At 37.4% G+C, this 19,120-nt stretch overlaps 1 protein-coding gene across 12 annotated transcripts in view; it reads right to left on the bottom strand.

Annotated features, from left to right (window-relative positions):
* Positions 1-19,120, bottom strand: part of STRBP (spermatid perinuclear RNA binding protein) — a 126,741-nt gene that overhangs the window by 54,736 nt on the left and 52,885 nt on the right. For all 12 annotated transcript variants that reach the window (XR_002831089.1, XM_023760157.1, XM_014462215.2 and 9 more), the window contains exons 2-5: positions 18,043-18,208; positions 12,654-12,874; positions 6,879-7,044; positions 2,645-2,789 (exon numbers count right to left, since the gene is read on the bottom strand). Coding sequence is in view for 11 of the 12 variants with exons in the window: in XM_023760157.1 (XP_023615925.1) it covers positions 2,645-2,789; positions 6,879-7,044; positions 12,654-12,874; positions 18,043-18,045 (535 nt within the window). In the remaining variant the exon portion in view is untranslated. The remainder of the gene's footprint in view (positions 1-2,644; positions 2,790-6,878; positions 7,045-12,653; positions 12,875-18,042; positions 18,209-19,120) is intronic.

Here is a 19,120-nt window from a genome sequence, read left to right as displayed (position 1 = left end):
CTCCCCATCAACCCTGCCTTGAGTGTGACAGGGGGCGGTGCCCCAACCCCCCAATCGGCCCTACCCTGAGCGTGACTGAGGGTGGCATCGCAACCTCCCGATCCACCCTGCTCTGTGCATGACGGGGCGGCGCCCCAACTCCCCAATTGGCCCTGTTCTGAGCCTGACCAGGGGCTGCACCTAGGGATTGGGCCTGCCCTCTGCCACCCGGAAGCAGGCCTAAGCCAGCAGGTGGTTATCTCCCGAGGGGTCCCAGACTGCGAGAGGGCGCAGGCTGGGCTGAGGGACCCCTCCCCCTCCCCCCGAGTGCACAAATTTTTGTGCACCGGGCCTCTAGTATATATATATAAAATAGTCTGTTTTGTGGGAAGGGGAGAAGTTGAGATTCTACAGAAAAATACTCTTTGAAATATGTTCCATGTACTTTTAACTCTGAGAAAGAAAACAAGTGGAGATTATTTTTAAAGGGAAATTTATCAGCCTTAGAAATTCCTGGAACCCTAATAATCTTGTGCTTTCGCCCCCTACAGCTGGGAAGACCTGCATCAGAGGGAGGAGCTGTCTAGTATAAGGAATCAAGACCTACAGCCTAGGTCTCAAATACTCAGTTATGCCGGATCCTCAAATTTTCCCAGGAATACACAAAACTTCTAGCACACATAAGGAAAAAAAAACTGTCTTTGACAAAACCCAGGTTAAACAAAATGAGCAAACTGGAAGAGATAACAAGTGAGTCAAAAGGGCTAGGAGGTTGAGGACAACAGCAAAGCAAATCTTCCTGCCATTCAAAAGAAGAGGAAGTAACATGTATAAAACATCGGAGCCAAGCTGATTCTTTCACTTTCCCTGATCCCACACCAACTATGTTAACACCAACTAATGGAAGTCAGCCCTTAAAAGGTCTTGGGATCCTTCAGTAACCCAAACATCTTGAACAAACACTGACTCTCCTATTTTAGCACAAGTTCCATCCCATAACTAGTCTTCTGGTGAGGATGCAATACAAGAATCTGTTTTCAGTTTCCCCAAACAGAAATTAAAAAAATTAAAGCAACAGACTAAGCTTAAGGGTATCACTGAAAACTATAACAAAACCCCATGTAAGTACACAAAACCATGGGAAAAAAGAAGTCTGATGTTGTCTTAATATTTTCAAAGAGGTAATGGAAGGGACGCCTACAGCTACAAGCAAACATAGAATTAATATCGTCGTTGGCAACTGCAGTCTTATTCTCGTCTCTCTATACTCAAATAATTTTTTAAAATACCTATAATTATAACTCTACTTAAAAATGGTTAGTTTTACACTAGGGGTGTCAAGTAGAACACAGCTTACCAGAATTAACAGAATTATCTTGATACTTCAGAAATCATTTTATAGTTCTACAGTTAATGGTGAACTGAAAAGCTGTTAAAGAAATTAAGCCATTTAAGATTGGTTCTTCAGAGGTGTTAGAGACACTATATATAGCAAAAAAACAGTACATGCATAAACCCAATTATAGATTGGATGCACTTTAAATTTAAACTATAACTCATAAATGTATCTAGTTTAGATTGTTGGGTTTGGTATAGCTGATTTTAGCTACCCCAAAAGCTTTTTAAAAGGAGTCTATCACATGTCTGCCAAAACTCAAAGTTCTAACATGGCTGGTAAATGTCTTTGTCTACCTTTACCGTCAACTTGAAATTAATTAAGAAACTGACCAATATTTCTTACTGCACTGGCATTTCAGGTAGGGGGGTAAGCAATGGGACTTGTTAAATGTCTAGTGATGAAAAGGAGCAATAGAAAGTCTCCATTGGCCCAGACAGGCTGGACTGCCTCTAAATTGTCATGACAGAGAGAGGGCGGTTGGTCAAAGGTCTGACACAGGAGAAATATCACAGGTCAAGTTTGTAGGGACAGAACTGAGAGGCGGAAACAAGCTAACTTGACAGAATAAAAACACCAGAAAAAGAAGTTCGGCTCCATCATTACTTCTCAAAACTGAATAGGTTTCTCACTAAGGATGACACTGCCATACAGGAATTTTTTTTAACTTCAGAAGAAAGTTAGTTTAAGGCATGATTCCCACATACATCATAATCAAAATGTTAACAGGATCACAAACCTCCTAGAAAAAAAACTTACTAAAGGTTAATTTTAAAAATTCAATCCCCCAATTTATATCTTACATTATAAAACATATTTACATATGGGCAATTAGGTAAAGCATAAATCTTATAAGGTTATATATAGTTAATAGAAGTCAAGAGCAATGTACGAATGAGTAATTTTAACAACTGAATAAATATGAAAGTATTGTTTGGTCCACATTTAATCCTAGAGTCAGACCTAATAGCCAACTCTACCGAATAGGTTGAACGACAGCAATAACAATGCAATACCATAACGCCAAAAGAGTATAAAATTAGTTATGACCAACATGGTAAGCACAAGTTTCTCAATTAACATATTTTATATTTCAAATATATACATTTTTGCAAAATAGTGATTTATGTAGAAACAAAGCTGTTTAAAATACTATGAATGGCATAAACAAATGAAGACAGTTATTTCATAAATCTATAAAGCATAGTTAATATAGCACTAAAGAGGTCTTTCATGAACAAAACAAAATAAAAATATATGTGTATGTACCTCCATCCTTTTTCTCCAATTCATCCCTAATTAGAGGGGAAGTAAGTATCACCTTCAAAGTTAGCGTGGGCTCTTTTGTATTCCGAATTATAATAGATGCCTCATCTACACATTGTTCCACTTCATATTTCTCTTCTGTGAGTTTCTGAAAGTCACAAAGATTTCAAAACATCCAATTAATTAGATTAAATTTTCAAAAAATGAATGACTATCCCTTAATTTCCAAGTGTTATTAACTACTAGTAATACTGTGCCAAGAGAGTGAATAAAGTCTTTAACTAGTTCTTTAGGGATAACATTTCTCTCTCCTTCCAACTTATCAGCAAATCCTTTCTCCATCCCTCAAAAAGCAACCATAATGTCAACTCTCTATACAATTATAAACAGTATTTCAATTCATTCTTTGTAATATTTGAATGTAAAATAGCAACAGCATCATTATATTATAAACAGTAAATTACTGGTTTTTTACATTATTACAGAGAACTATTGTAGAAAAATAAATCGCTGGGAATGCTCTCTAAACCAATACGTTTTTTGATAGGACAGCCTAAAAAGGAACTCCTACTTACCAAGGACTTACAAATTTAAGATTATGTAGACTTTTATATAAGATTATATAGATTTCTAAAGAGAATCAAGAATGAATAAGAATCTCTACAGTCACTAACCAACAACAACAACAAAAATAGTATAAACAAGTAACTTCCCTTCTCTAACTATAGGTCTCAGAGATCATTCCAGTGAGGCCCATCTCTATGGGACAAATTATCTGACACCCACAGGGAAATAAATGTATACTACTTCTTTCAATATACAACTATATGCAATTTAAGAACCTTCCACAAAATAATCACCAATTAGAATCACATAAGTTGTATTTAATGTATTATAATACACACACACACACACACACACACAGACACACACACATATATATATATATATATATATTTTTATTACACAGGGCCTTTCTTGGAGGTCGAAATTTAGTACCTATTATCTGATATAAATAGGTAAATGAAAACACTACTGGGTTTCTGCTCATCATTGCACATTAAAAGAACTCAGAGTCATTTACATAAAAATAGCATTTTACCATTAAACATTTCAAAAAATGATAGAAAATAGAAAATTCATTATCTACTTTTGAATAGAGGAAGCCAAGGAAGGGAAAGGCCACAGAGTAACTGGAAAAAACAGAACTAGAATATAAAGAAAAAGCAGAAAACTGCTCACATTCATTTTGCCACTATAAGAACATTAAAGATGTCCATCAGAGAATGAGTCAAACTAAATTTTTCAATTATTCATGCAGATCACCATAAGACAGATCCAAAGTAATAAGCATATGGTGTTAAGTTCTGGACTAGACCAGGGGTGGAGAATGCCCAGCCCGAGGGGCCGTGTAAGGCCTGAAAAATCATTTGGTCTGGCCCTGCCAAGGCATTAGGGGTGAGTTAATTAAATGTTTGACCAAATATAGCAGCTAATTTTTAAACTGATAATTTTGTATGGCCTGTGGATGATGTTATAACTATCCAAATGGCCTTTGGCAGAAAAAAAGGTTCCCCACCCTTGCATTAGACTAATTATAAGTGATTTCTGGTTTGGGTCATTCTTCTCCTCCCTTCTTGCTCATGTAAGTTCTAAAATCACCTTAGGAAAAAAATATGGAGAGAAAAGGTACAGTACAACCTCAATTAATTAAGGTACTTAGCTAACTGAAAGTTTTACTATGGTAAGTGCTTAAAAAAAGAAAAAGATTTTTAAACTCATAAAAAAATAAGATAAGAAATTGGTTTTCAACACAAATACCAAAAAAACAAGGGGGAAGCAGTGAGTAAAAGTAGAAATCATCCTTAAAATGATTTTCTGAAACATTATTAGTAATAGTAATAATAATGTGTGTGTAACTTATATGTATATATTTGGGCACATGTGTGTGAACATGTATACAATCTAATGAGAGGGATGTACAATTACATCCCCATTTTATGTGGGTACCTTTACCCAGCACCTATAGTAATGGATCTAACCATCACACAAAGCAGCTGGTTTCACCATTGGATAGCTTCACTGGCTATATTAAATTGAAATGTTTCTCATAATTTTCATTATTGGTCTTCATAGTTCAGGCCTCTTTTTTTTAAAATATATTTTATTGATTTTTTACAGAGAGGAAGGGAGAGGGATAGAGAGTTAGAAACATCGATGAGAGAGAAACATCAATCAGCTGCCTCCTGCACACCCTCCTACTGGGGATGTGCCCGCAACCAAGGTACATGCCCTTGACCAGAATCGAACCTGGAACCCTTCAGTCCGAAGGCCGACGCTCTATCCACTGAGCCAAACTGGTTAGGGCAGTTCAGGCCTCTTTTAACCTTCTCCAAGAAGCCCTTCATAGACCTAAAGCTATTTGAGTCTTGTTTAGTCTTCTCTTGACTAAAAAGCTCCAATCACTTTAAATCTGAACTGGTTTATACAGCCTGCCCTCTCTCTTGCTCCCTCCCTTGACACTTGCTAGCTCAAGAAGAGCATTTTAAAACTGTGGTGCCCAGAAATAAAGACACACACACACACCCTCCTCAGGAAAGGGAAAAAATGCTGTTCACACAGTTGTGGTCTGCACAGAGAAAGCTCTATTAATTCAAACTGAAGCTTGGCCCAATCTCCTGTATCTTCAATACCAGAAAAATGTGATAGACTTTCAGAATAAGAACTCTGATTTATTACAGCACTGGTTTCTCAAATCTTTTTCCACCCTAACACATGAGGAATATGACCACTCTCATAACAAACAGGACTCACTAAAGGAAACAGAAAGGGGGATGAAATGGTTGAAAAAGACTTTAATATAACCACCCATTTTATTATTACTTTATTATAGATTTAAGTGTACACTATTCACTATACTAAAAGCAGAAATATAGATTAAATTTTAAAGCAATATAAAAAATAACGGAAACAAGAGGAATTTTATTAACATTCTAATGACAAAAAGTATAGTTAGCCAGAAACCCGTTATTGAGCTTTCTGTTTCTTAAAACTTTATGTATTTCATGTTGCTTGCCACTTTCCCTCTCCAAATGATCACAAAGGGCCTTAAAAAATTTTTTTAAAGAAATAAATTTAACCCTAAAAAGACCAGAAACATTTCATCAGAATCAAAAATGGAAAAGCCAAATGTTTATACAGTCACTTAAAAAATTATGTTAAGATCTAAGAAAGAATGATAAAGCAGATGCTCCAAAAATTAATATAGGGGAATATGTCAACAAGTAATACAATTTGACTGTTAAGAATGCTAGATTAAAAAACCAGAAAGATGGTTTTGACAACTTGTTGGTGAAAATGAAAGAAAGTGATCTACTAACAAAGCCAATTAAAAAGCAAGCTTAAAATTCCTATTACTTAAAGGGGGGGGGGCCTTTTTAGAAGAAATACAAATTACTAGTAAAAACCAACGAAGGGAACATTCAACAGCTCAAAGTTTGTACCTTGTAGACTGGTATATATTTATTTGACATGGATATAAGGACTAACTGATATGAAATCATCAAAAAGCCACAATCTAATAATACCACAATAACATATCTGAAACTGAAAAGTGATCATGGCTTCTCAATTAGTGATGCACTGGTCCTCAGAGTAGGTAGCAGCGTGGTCCTAGGGTTGCCTTCAGCCCTGGGGAGCTTTCAGCCTTCAGCAGCATCCTCCAGGAAGTATGCTACATTAAAATTTTCTGAATGCATCACCAGGTAAAAAAGGTTTGGAAACAAGAAATTAACAGTGACTTTGCAATAAAAGAATGAGTGGGTGACTGTTAAATTAACTGAGTCTTCGATATTAAATATTACCATCTATGCAAGTCTCCAGTTGCCTCAGCTCTTTTTTATCTTTCAATTCTTTTCTGTTAGTATATTACTAACCCTTCCAAGAGTTTCACAATGCTGAGAGACCTGGTCTGTACAACAGGAAGGCTCTCAACAAGACACACCTGAAAAATTTAAGACTGTACCTTAACAGCCATCTTAACTTGATAAATATATCCAGAGTACTCATCACCAGAAATTTGCTTTATATGTGATGGATGAGTCATTGATCCAGAGAAGCAACATTCCTTTTGTTTGTACCCTTTACTATTACCGATTTCTTGTTATTGAATTCAAGGTCACTACCTATTTTCACCTTTTTACAAATTATCCTAGAGGTGCAATTAAACTGTACTCACCTGAATCTGAATAGGAAGATTATCTTTGACTGTATTTAACAGGGTCTCTGTGGGTTTGTCTTTGCACATTAAAACCAGCTCCAAGTCCATATCATCTTTAATCAGCAAGCCTTTTGCAACCAGGCCAATTCTCATTACACCACACAATGTCCGACCACCTTGATCCCTAAAAATAAAAGTCTGAATGATTATTTTTACAACCTATTTCCTGACTAAAACTTAATCATTACTTGGTTTTCTGGCTATCCATGTGAAAGGGAGTATATAAATCCAGATATCCGAAATTCCATAAAATTAAGTCTGCAATTTAAGGCTCATATAGTATCAACCTTCCCCAAGAAATCATTAGGGAGCATATTTCAGACAAAAGATTTAAAAATTTTTCATCACATCTATATTGCTCAGGAAAATACAAAATACTGCATCTCGATCTTAAACACTTTTTCAAATTAAAAAATTCTTCCTATTATCTTTTTATTGGTAATTAAAGCATTTGTGAGGAACATGAGCACCATGGTATACTGAGAAAGCATCAGGCTGAAAATCTAAAAGTCCAGAACTCTACTCCTAGTGATGCCTGCTAGTTCAGTATCCACAACTGTCAAATGGCTATTGGCTAGATGAGTCTTAGCTCATCCCTTCAAGTTGTATCATTCTAGGAATCCACAAGTTTATGGAGAAAGCAGTTTAATGTGATAAAAGCAAAGAGCTGAGGAAAAAACAGACCAAAGATAATTTGCCAGGATATGCATTTCGAATCCAGTAGTAAATAAAAGAACAAATACTCAAAGAACATCAAGTTGTGAATGGTGCAAAGAATAATGTTAGCAACTATCCTTGATTTTAAGTTTTTTATGGGTTCATTTTCCTTAATCACACGTGAAACTATAACTAAGCTGAGCCAGTCATTCAACAAGTAAGCACATGTTTGAGTATGGAAAACATACTAAAAGGAGATCTAATCACTCCTGCTCCTGAGGCTTACACTGTATAAGTACAAAGCAGTAACCTGCTTAAAAGGGGGAAGAGAAAGTAACAACTGAGAACAAACTGCATATCACAATTCTCCTTTATACCTCAAACAAGCCTGCATTTGAAAAACAAAAAATTGTGAATCTCAGACAAGCTGATTAATTGTTCAGGTTCACAGTGAGAGTAAAATGGCAAAGCCTGGATTCAAACTCAAGTTGGTTTGATCACAACACTCAGGGTTTTTTACATTATTATAGTTGCATCCCAAATACAGAAAAAGGAGAGGTCAAAATTTAAAAGGTTAAGCAAAGCAACCTGAAAGTCTGGCTTCAGCCCAGTCTTGATTTGGTTAAAAAGTCATTCTAGCTAGAGGCAAAGAATCAGCAGAGTTGGGCAAAAGTCAGCAGAGTACAGAATGAACTGGAAAAAGGAGAAAGGAAACAAATTGTGATCATTGAAACAAGACAGTAAATTATAAATAATCCAGTCACTGGTTCAGCACCTGGCACACCTCAGAAATTCATAAATAGTAAATCAATAAAAAAAACCCACAAAGAAACTTTAAGGGTGGCAAGTATAGAAAAACATAAAATAAAAAGCATTTTAAAGCAAGTGACCCAAGTGTAGGGAATTACTTAATATTAGTAACAGTCAGGCCCTGACCGGTGTGGGTCAGTGGTTAGAGTGTCAGCCTATGTACAGAATGGTCACAGGTTTGATTCCAGTCAAGGGTATGTACCTGGGTTGCAGGTTAAGTCCCTGGCCCTGGTCAGTTGGGACTCATATGGGAGGCAACAATCAATGAGACTCTCTCAAATCCATACATTGATTTTTTTCTCCACCCACCCATGCTTCCTTCCACTCTCTCTGAAAAATCAATGGAAAAAATATCCTTGAGGGAGGATTAATGACAACAAAAAAAGGTCAGGCCCTGGCCAGGTGGCTCAGTTGGTTGGAGTGTTGTCCAAAGGTTGTAGGTTTGATAGCTGTTCAGGCACATTCCTAGGTTGCAGGTTCTAGACCTGGTCGGAGTAAGTACAAGAAGCAACCGACGGATGTTTCTCTTTCACACTGGTGTTTCCCTCCCTCTCTCTCTCTCTCCCTCTCTCCTTCCCCCCTCCCCTCTGCCCCTCCCCTCCCCTCCCCTTCCTCTTTATCTAAATTAATTTAAAAAACATATCCTTGGGTAAGGATTTAAAGAAAAAAAAGAATAATCAGTCATCTTTGATTTTTTTTTTTGTCTCCCTGTCCTCTCATATTCATTCTCCCAAATCTAGTAATAGTTTGTAAATTCTCTCTCAAACCATTGCCTTCAAACTAGTTTCTTTTCAGGCTCTTACTATCTCTCCCCTATACTATCTCAATAACCTTTCATTACCCTGATTGACTAACCTCTGCCATCTCCAATCTACACTGTATCCTGCAACCAGAATAAATTTCCAAAAGCACTGCACGGATGATGGCACTCTCCCTGTTACTTTCCTGGTGTCCCACTGAACACTCTGACAGCATATTGAGAGGCAATTTAAAAAACCATATAAATACCTGGTTCGAATCCTGGCTCTGCTACTTACTTTGTAACACTGGACAAATTACAAGTTACTTGACTTTTTGAGCTTACTTTCTCATTTGTAAAAAGGAAATAATACCTTCCTCTCAGACCAGTACTGAAAATATTTAATTTAATTAGCTCAATAAATAATAACTATTAATCCTTCAACAGTCCCTACACTTTCTCATACCTAGATCTTTATTTTAAAATATATTTTTATTGATTTCAGAGAGGAAGATGGAGAGAGATAAAAACAGCAATTATGCGAGAGAATCACTGATCGACCGCTTCCTGCACACACCCTACTAGGGATTGAGCCTGCAACCCGGGTATGTGTCCTGACCAGGATTTGAACCGTGACCTCTTGGTTCATAGGTCAATGCTCAACCACTGAGCCACACCGACTGGGTGCTCATACCTACATCTTTGCTGAGATTTATTTTTTCTTCCACTTTCACTACCTATGCCAAATCCCCACCCATCTTCTAAACCTACTGCATGCTACTCCTTCACAAAGTTTTTTTCTGATCCCCAGAACCAGCACATAATCTCTCCCTGCTCTGTACTTTCACATTTAGTCACAGGAAATGGAGGCAAAGATGCTAAGAAGACTGGATCTGGAGTCCAACAGACTTAAGTATGAATCCTGGCAACACCACACACACTCATTCAGTGACTTTAAGCAAGTTAAAGTTTGATAACAATACCGAGTCACTTGTTTTTAGTAAGCAAATCTGAAACAGTGAAAATATCATAAATGAAATGGTGGCAGAGGAGGAGTATAATAATAACAGAGACTACCAGGTTTACGATAATGTGAAAAATAATCTGGTACAGTAACTGGCATGCAATACAATGGTAGCTATTGTTAACTAGCCATCATTAGCTCACTTATTAAATGCTATATCATAATTATGATATATTTTGTCTTCTCATGTAGAAGACAGCATGACTGAGCAGAAAAACTAAGTCCTAATTCAGTCCTGAAGTTAATAATGAACTTGAATATAGAAGGTATTGTAAAGCAAGCAACCCAAATGCAGGGAATTGCTGAAGAACAGAATCCTAATATTCCTAATAATACAAATAGTGGGATCTTGTGCAATTTGACTTTGAGTCAGTTTGTAAAAAGGTAAAATAAAAACTGCCAGACAAGAGAAGGCTCTTAATAACCATCAGCTAGCCCTCACCCATCTTGTGCCCTGTGTAGTGATACTCAACATATAACAGGAGCACAATACACATCTATTATCAAACACACCTTTGCTCTTGGGAGATGTGTCTGCCTCTGATTGATACAAAATAAGGACACAATCATTCTGCACAACTGGGGTTCTACCATGTGGGAAGAACCCCAGACAAATGCTCAACCTGTGACTAGTCCACAAAATGGAAAGACTTTATAATCTAGAGCATCAACATAGGGAGCTATATTTAAAAATCCAAATGAAGCACATGTGGAGCACATTATCTTTTAAAAACCTTTAAAACAGTCCAGCTGGTGTTGCTCAGTGGTTGAGCATCTACCCATGAACCAAGAGGTCCCTTGTTCGAGACCTGGTTAGGGCACATGGCCGGGTGTGGGCTCGATCCCCTGTAGACAGCTGATCAATGTCTCTCATCTATGTTTCTATCTCTCTATCCTTCTCCCTTCTTCTCTAAAATCAATAAAAACATTAAACACATCCCTTTAAAACACAGTGACCTAATCCAGGTAAGCAAAAGTTTACTAGACCACTTTCCAAAAGTCTACCCAGCCATGAGAACAAACTGAAGATGTATTAAGAAGGCATGAACTCCACTAAAAAAGGAAACCACTTAAAAGTGGTAAATATGGTGAGTTTTATCTTATATATTTTGCAATTTTAAAAAAGTTTAAAAGGGCATAACACATTCCAAAGTACAATGCAAATATGAAGTGCATGAGAATTTAACTTGAACAGGGACTGGGATATACAGAACTAGATTGTTAGATAATATTACTGACTAGAGGCCCGATGCACAAAATTTGTGCAAGAGTAGGCCTTCCTTCCCCTGGCTGCAGGCACCGGCTTCCCTCTGGCACCTGGGACCTGGGCTTCCCTCCAGCCACCAGCAGGCACCTGGGACCCAGGCTTCCCTCGCAGCCCCGACTTCATCTGGAAGGACGGTAGGACATTCGGAAGGACGTCTGGTCTAATTAGCATATTACACTTTTAATATTGTAGATTAACATGAACCCCAAATTAGAGTGACTTTTTTAAAGCCATCATATGTGAGAAAAACTGAATTGCTGCCAAGATTACGATGTACATATTACCTGTAAACCGTTAACAAAGTCAAGGAATTATGTTCAACTGAAAAATGATACTAATTATCTTTGATCTGAAAATGAAAAGGTTACACTATCTTTCAATTTATCAATACTTTCCCACTGTTTTCTACTTATCACATTGATTCAGAATTAAAGCTGGAAAAAAATTCTATAACCTCTATGCTCAATTTACAAGTTTTAGCCAAAGTAATGTCTTAATCCCAGTTAATACAGTAGTTAAATTAGCTTCATCTTTCAAAGTCAATCATATACTTATTTCAGTCATAATAATGCTCAAAACAATAACTCTAAGCTTTTATATGGCATAAAAATGCCATGATCTGACTCCAGTTATCAGCTTCATCTCACTAATCTCTAACTATATTTACAGCACTTCAACAATTACAGCACTCTGCTATAATTGTTGAAGGGTCTGGGTCCTGGTAGGTCTTGCATTTTACAGATATCCAGTGAGCATTTACTATATGGAAAACACTGGGAATCAACATGGTAGATACAGTTAAAAACACCTTTAAATACATTTTCCTGCATCTTTCTTCTATACCAGGATTTTAAAATACCTGACAAAAATCACATTTTATGATTTCCCCAGAAACAAAAAACACTACAATTTATGTCTGAATTTAGGAGGCTGAATCAAAACATGAAAAAGATGACATATCATAACCTCCAAAAAGAGAAGATTTTAAAGGGCTTGGTGCACTCTCAAAAGGCATCCTGCACAGGTCCCTCTTTTTCTGGTCTAATCACTCCTCCTTTCTTGCTTTCCTTTCAAATTTAACTCGGAAAAATTCCACAAATACTTACTTCCTTATTTACAATCATATAAATAAGAAAACACAAAGGACACCATATGCCAAACGTAACCCAGTGGAATCGGACCCTGGGCTTTTCTGGGCACTACAGCAAAGTGCCGCAAAGGTCAGGCCACACTCACTTGGAATAGGTGTCTGTGGCTTCATCCTTCTTCACTTCTGTCTCCCCCTCTGTTTTTGTGCCTTTGTTTGTTTCATCCAGCCAATCTGAGACATGTTTAAGAGCACATTCAACAGTAGACACCATATTCTGAACAGCTTCAAGTTCCTCTGGAGATGGATAGATTGTTGAATGTTTCACCATAACATGGCGATCATCATTGGCAAAAGATCTAATAGATCTCTGTCAGAAGGAGAAAGAAAACAATTACCTCAATTAAAAAAAAATGTTACCTGAAAAAGAAGACAACTATATTTAAGTCAAGTCATAGCATTACTTATCAAACCATTGTGAAATAGTTAATGCTGAGAAAGTAAAAAATTGCTCAGGAATAAGAAGGAAAACCCATTCTACTGAACACACCAAAAAATTAGAGATCTTTCATTCGTGTTTGGTACAGTTCACTCAGGTCACACTTGGTAAGATGTATATGCTACCTTTTAGCTGAATCTGTGTTTTGAATACCACTTCAGAAAAAGTCACCCATATCACACATTATCTGCTAAAAACAGATACTTCCTAGCTTCGAGAGAGTATCTGAAAATGCAGGAAATGCATGATGATGACTCATGATACCCAGTCTCTCCTTTCCAAACTGCTGGAGATTTCTGCACCTTGAAAAACTGAGATTTTATAATACAGTAATAATACAAAATACACCATTATGTATGAACTATAGACACACTAGAATACTATTTACTGTTTGTCATTTAAAACATTGGTGCAAGGCTTTAATTCTTAAAAAAGAGTGGCAGGGGACATTCCAAATTCCAGAACAAGAAAAATACATACAGGGTGGGGCAAAGTAGGTTTACAATTGTGAGTACATGAAACAGAAATTATTCTTGAATTGTTATTTATTAATTATTGTATTATTTTCCATATGAACAGCTGTAAATCTACTTTTGCCCCACCTTATATTGCTAAAGAAATCAACTTCCCAAACTAATTTACATATGTATTACATTCTCAATCAAAATACCCTAAGGATAGTGTATTAATACTGAACATAATTTTATAGCTCTTTAGAGGAGGAAAAAAAAAATCAATGAAAGTAAGAAATATTCTACAAAAATAGATGGGTGGTGCCATTGTGCTAAAACAAAATATCAAAAACTTAAAAAGCAGTAATTAAAATGACTGGTCCAGAAATCAGTGATACTGATTAAAGCCTAGAAATAGGATGAATTTCATGAAAATATAATAGAGTAGATCCTTCACACTCATAAGTCACATATCAAAAACCTTGAATATTTCCAAATTTACAAATACCATGAAGACACTTGTACCAATGCAAAGCAAAATGAACCAGGATAACTTGCTGAGTTTTCATAAAGCCAAAAGTATTCTTTTTTTTTTTTTTTTTAAGGATGGCTACAGTGTCTTTACTTACATGAAATTATGCACTAGTAGGTGGCAAATATTTGCTTTAAAGTCTTTGCCTCAAAATAAAAGATTCACAATTTTGTCAGTGTTCTTTGCTTTGTTTTTATATCAATATTTTAAAAATCTATTAATTTGAACAAATTAATCTATTAATTTGTAAACTAATACTACAGTACAATTATTCCCTATAAAATGCAGCAACTATAACTAAAAAAGTCAGTAATCCTTTGAAACCCTGCTATTAAATTTAAAAAGGACTAAAAGCAATCACAGAAGCTTTCTTCGTTCTAGATAAAAAAATCTTATCTAGATGTCTTTCTTACTCAAAGTCCACAACCAGTCTCCAACTAGAGTTTCTTTTGCCACAAACTTTTTAATCACTTCATGAGATTTACTCATATATCCCAAAAGAGCCATATAACGAATTAGAAAATGCTAGGTTGTTCTAGGGATTATAATTTAGTTGAGTTGCTCTTTAGAGAAGAAATTCTATTAAAATATTTTTGTTCTAAAACCATAAAAATACTAGAGGAATCCACAGGCAGCGAAATCGCAAACATATGCCGAAGGAATTTCTTCTCTGATAATGCTCCTAGGGCAATGGAAACTAAAGAGAAAATAAACAAATGGGACTACATCAAAATAAAAAGCTTTTGCACAGCAAAGGAAACCATCAACAAAACAACAAGAAGACCCACTGCATGGGAGAACATATTTGCCAATGATATCACTGATAAGGGTTTAATCTCCAACATTTACAGGGAACTCATGAAACTTAACAATAGGAAGATAAACAATCCAATCAAAAAATGGGCAAGGGACCTAGATAGACACTTTTCGAAAGAGGACATACAGAAGGCCGAAAGACATATGAAAACATGCTCAAAGTCACTAATTATACGAGAGATGCAAATCAAAACAACAATGCATTATCATCTCACACCTGTCAGAATGGCTATCATCAACAAATCAACAAACAACAAGTGTTGGAGAGGATGTGGAGAAAAAGGAACACTCGTGCACTGCTGGTGGGAATGCAGACTGGTGCAGCCACTGTGGAGAACAGTATGGAGTTTCCTCAAAAAACTAAAAATGGAACTCCCATTTGACCCAGTGATCCCACTTCTAGTAATATATCCTAAGAAACCAGAAACACCAATCAGAAAGGATATATGCACCCCTATGTTCATAGCAGCACAACTTACAATAGCTAAGATTTGGAAACAGCCTAACTGCCCATCAGCAGATGAGTGGATTAGAAAACTGTGGTACATCTACACAATGGAATACTATGCTGCGGTAAAAAAGAAGGAACTCTTGCCTTTTGCAAGAGCAGGGATGGAACTGGAAAGCATTATGCTAAGTGAAATAAGCCAGTCAGAGAAAGATAAATACCACACGATCTCACTCATTTGTGGATTATAGAGAACAACATAGACCACCGTGGGCAAACTACCGCCCACAGGCCAGATACGGCCCATTTGAAATGAATAAAACTAAAAAAAAAAAAAGACCGTACCCTTTTATGTAATGATGTTTACTTTGAATTTATATTAGTTCACACAAACACTCCATCCATGCTTTTGTTCCGGCCCTCTGGTCCAGTTTAAGAACCCATTGTGGCCCTCGAGTCAAAAAGTTTGCCCACCCCTGACACAGACTGATAAACAGGGACAGATCCAAAGACAGAGAAACAGCGATCAGACTATCACTCCCCAGAGGGAAAGTAGGGGAGGGAGGGGGTAAGGGGAAGAGATCAACCAAAGGACTTGTATGCATGCATATAAGCCAAACCAATGGACATGGACAACATGGGGATGAGAACATGAGTAGTGGTGGTGGTGGTGGTGGTGGGGAGGGGTCAATGGGGGGGATAAGGACACATTTGTAATACCTTAACTAATAAAGAATTTTAAAAAATATATATTTTTGTTCTGGATGATAGGAAAAAAAACGCTAACTTTGGATTTTCTCCATCATTTAGTTTTATGATTTACTAAATTACTTAGATTTCTCAGTCCTACACAATGGCCTCACCATAGTAAAATTAGATTGCTATGTAATACAAGCCCTTGGTGTCTCTCTCAAAAATAACACAGACTGCCCATGTTAAGTCCAAGAGCCAACAGGACGTAATAGGGCAAACATCATAAAACAATGGTGAAAGAAAGAGTTCAACAATATGACAAAAAAAAAAAAAAAAATTGGAGGGTGATCTTATTTACCCAAATAAACTCCAAATGGATTTTTAAAGTATTAAAAAATTAAATTGAAAGAACTATGCAGAAATAAAGTTCTCATTAAAATCTGAGATATAACAATAGAAGAAATTGAAAACAACCTACCAACCAATTAAATTATATAAAAACACAAATTTCTACACCAGAAAATCAAAGCTAAATTTAAAATAAACTAGAAAAGAAATTTTCATCAACTAGGACCAATCTATCTATATAAAAGCCTAAGCGACCATCGCAACCAAACGGACAACCGAACAGGCTGCGTGGGGTGACCAGGGTGGCAGGGGGTTAGTGAGGGACGACCAAACAACCAAGCAGCAGGCTGTGTGGGGCGACCAGGCTGGCAGGGGGGACAGTTGGGGGCAACCAGGCTGGGGGTGGGGAGGGAGCGGCAGTTGGGGGAGATCAGGCCGGCAGGCAGAGGCAGTTAGGGGTGATCAGGCTGGCAGGGGGGCATTTAGGGGTGACCAGGCCAAGCAGGAGGGACAGTGAGGGGCAATCAGGCTGGCAGGCATTGGTGGTTAGAAGTGATGAGGCTGGCGGGGCGGGGGGGGGGGGGGGGGGGCAGTTAGGGGCAATCAGGCAGGCAGGCAGGTAAGCAGTTAGGAGCCAGTGGTCCAGGATTGTGAGAGGGATGCCAGATTGGAGAGGGTGCAGGCTGGGTTGAGGGGAACCCCACCCCCGTGCACAAATTTTGTGCACCAGGACTCTAGTAATATATATATAAAGCATTTCTTTAAACTGTAAGAATATCAAGACCATAATAGATAAATGAGCTGAAGTGTTGAATAATTCACATGGGAGGAAACACAAGTCAGTGTCATTTTTTACATATCACCATAAAACTCAGGACAGAGAAAATCCCAAATCAACAACATATTCCCCACCATCCAGAACTAAAATATTAGAATTTCTTCTCTAAAGAGCAATTCAACTAAGTTATAATTCCTACAACTTTTTAAACAATCAAACAACACTTAAAGAAACACTATCAGATTTACTAAACAATGTATTTCAAACATACTGATGATTAATATTTTTGTGTTTTTTCCCCACTTATCTTTTTTAAACCTTTTTTCAGTTATATACTAAAGGGAAAAAATTCACACATTCTCCTGAAACAAAATACTAGGCGGAAATAATCCAACACATTTTACCAATTAAAAAACTAGGCACCAGAGGTTATGACCTCATCTAAATCTCAAATTCAAAAGAATGAACTTTCCACAGAAAACAAGATTTCCTTGATATTCAGTTCAGTGTCCCCAATACAGTTAACACTTGACCTTAATATTTTAAAAGCATGTGGGAAAAGGTGGCTTTTCGAGTTAAATACACATTTTATACACAAATTTTTTTTTATTTCCATGGGGAAAAACAACTGAATTCAAAGAAAATTACACAACTTCAAGTTCAAGGTCACATCAGCCATTGGTATATTTGCTGATGCCAGTTTTATTAGAAAATATTATTTATGAACATTCCCTCCTTTGTACTTAATAATTTATGGTCTGCAGGCTCATGGGGCTCCATCTTGTGGTTTAAAGGGCTCATAATAAATCTGAACTCATTTCTTTGCCTAAATGGTAGAGTGCCTTCTTTATCTGATGCACTAGAGCCAAAAATTAACACCATTGTTTTTCACTTGCCCTCCTGTTAACACTTCCAATTTTAAACTATTGGCATCTTTTGTAACTTAATTAAGAAACATAAATAATAACCTACCATGGTTTCCTACAGTGTTTTAGCTTCTTTTTCCGATCCTTTCCCCTCTTTCTTGTTGTCTTCACCAGACACTGTTTTATGTGACAGTACCTCCTCATAAGCCTGAGTCCCCTGACAACTCAGAGTCAATACAGCAAAGGTTTGAAGACTGCTCTCTGAATTACACCTGCAAGAGAAAATAAAACCAACTTCTCAAAAATGCTTATTTACTATCAGTTTCATATCTAAGTGTGGAGCCTATAAGCATGTTATTGACTAAAAAGAAACAATCTTTACAACAGCAACTACCTCATTTCAAACAAAAAGCTAAAACGGGCTTTGAAGGCCTGGGCCCATGAAAAAGTGAGTCTAAGTCAGTGGTTGGCAAACTGCGGCTCGTGAGCCCACATGCGGCTCTTTGGCCCCTTGAGTGTGACTCTTCCACAAAATACCGACTTCTGCACATGGGCCACGAAGTTTTAATCGCACTGTACGTGCGCACCTGCACGTGGTATTTTGTGGAAGAGCCACACTCAAGGGGCCAAAGAGCCGCATGTGGCTCGAGAGCTGCAGTTTGCCGACCACTGGTCTAAGTGATATGGCCAGAAAAGCAACCCCTTCCTGGTAGTCACAATGTGGCTGGCAGCTAGCTGATTTGCTCTCAATTAGATAAAGATATTAACAAACATAGTACCACCACCTAAAATAAGTAATAGTACTATTGTTGGCAACAATGTTGCAATTAACCTTGAGATTTTTCTATTGGACACTGGCATTAATCAGACCTATCCAAAAAGTAGATAAGACACCTGAAAATATACCACCACCAATTGTAACCATGAGCCTTTTCAATTTGATAGAACCACTAGACGCCCCTGGTGTGTGTGTGTTTGGGGGGGTCCCCTCAGCCAAGCCTGCACCCTCTCCAATCCAGAACCCCTAGGGGGATGTCCAACTGCCGGGATTGGGCCTAAACTGGCAGTCGGACATCCCTCTCACAATCCTGGAATGCTGGCTCCAAATTGCTCACCTGCCTGCCTGCCTGGTCGCCCCTAACTGCCCCCCTGGCCAGCCTGGTCACCCCCAACTGCTCCCCCCC

This window comes from Myotis lucifugus, unplaced genomic scaffold, assembly GCF_000147115.1.
Source record: "Myotis lucifugus unplaced genomic scaffold, Myoluc2.0 scaffold_173, whole genome shotgun sequence".
Taxonomy (NCBI): domain Eukaryota; kingdom Metazoa; phylum Chordata; class Mammalia; order Chiroptera; family Vespertilionidae; genus Myotis; species Myotis lucifugus.
This window is presented reverse-complemented; position numbering and strand designations above follow the sequence as displayed.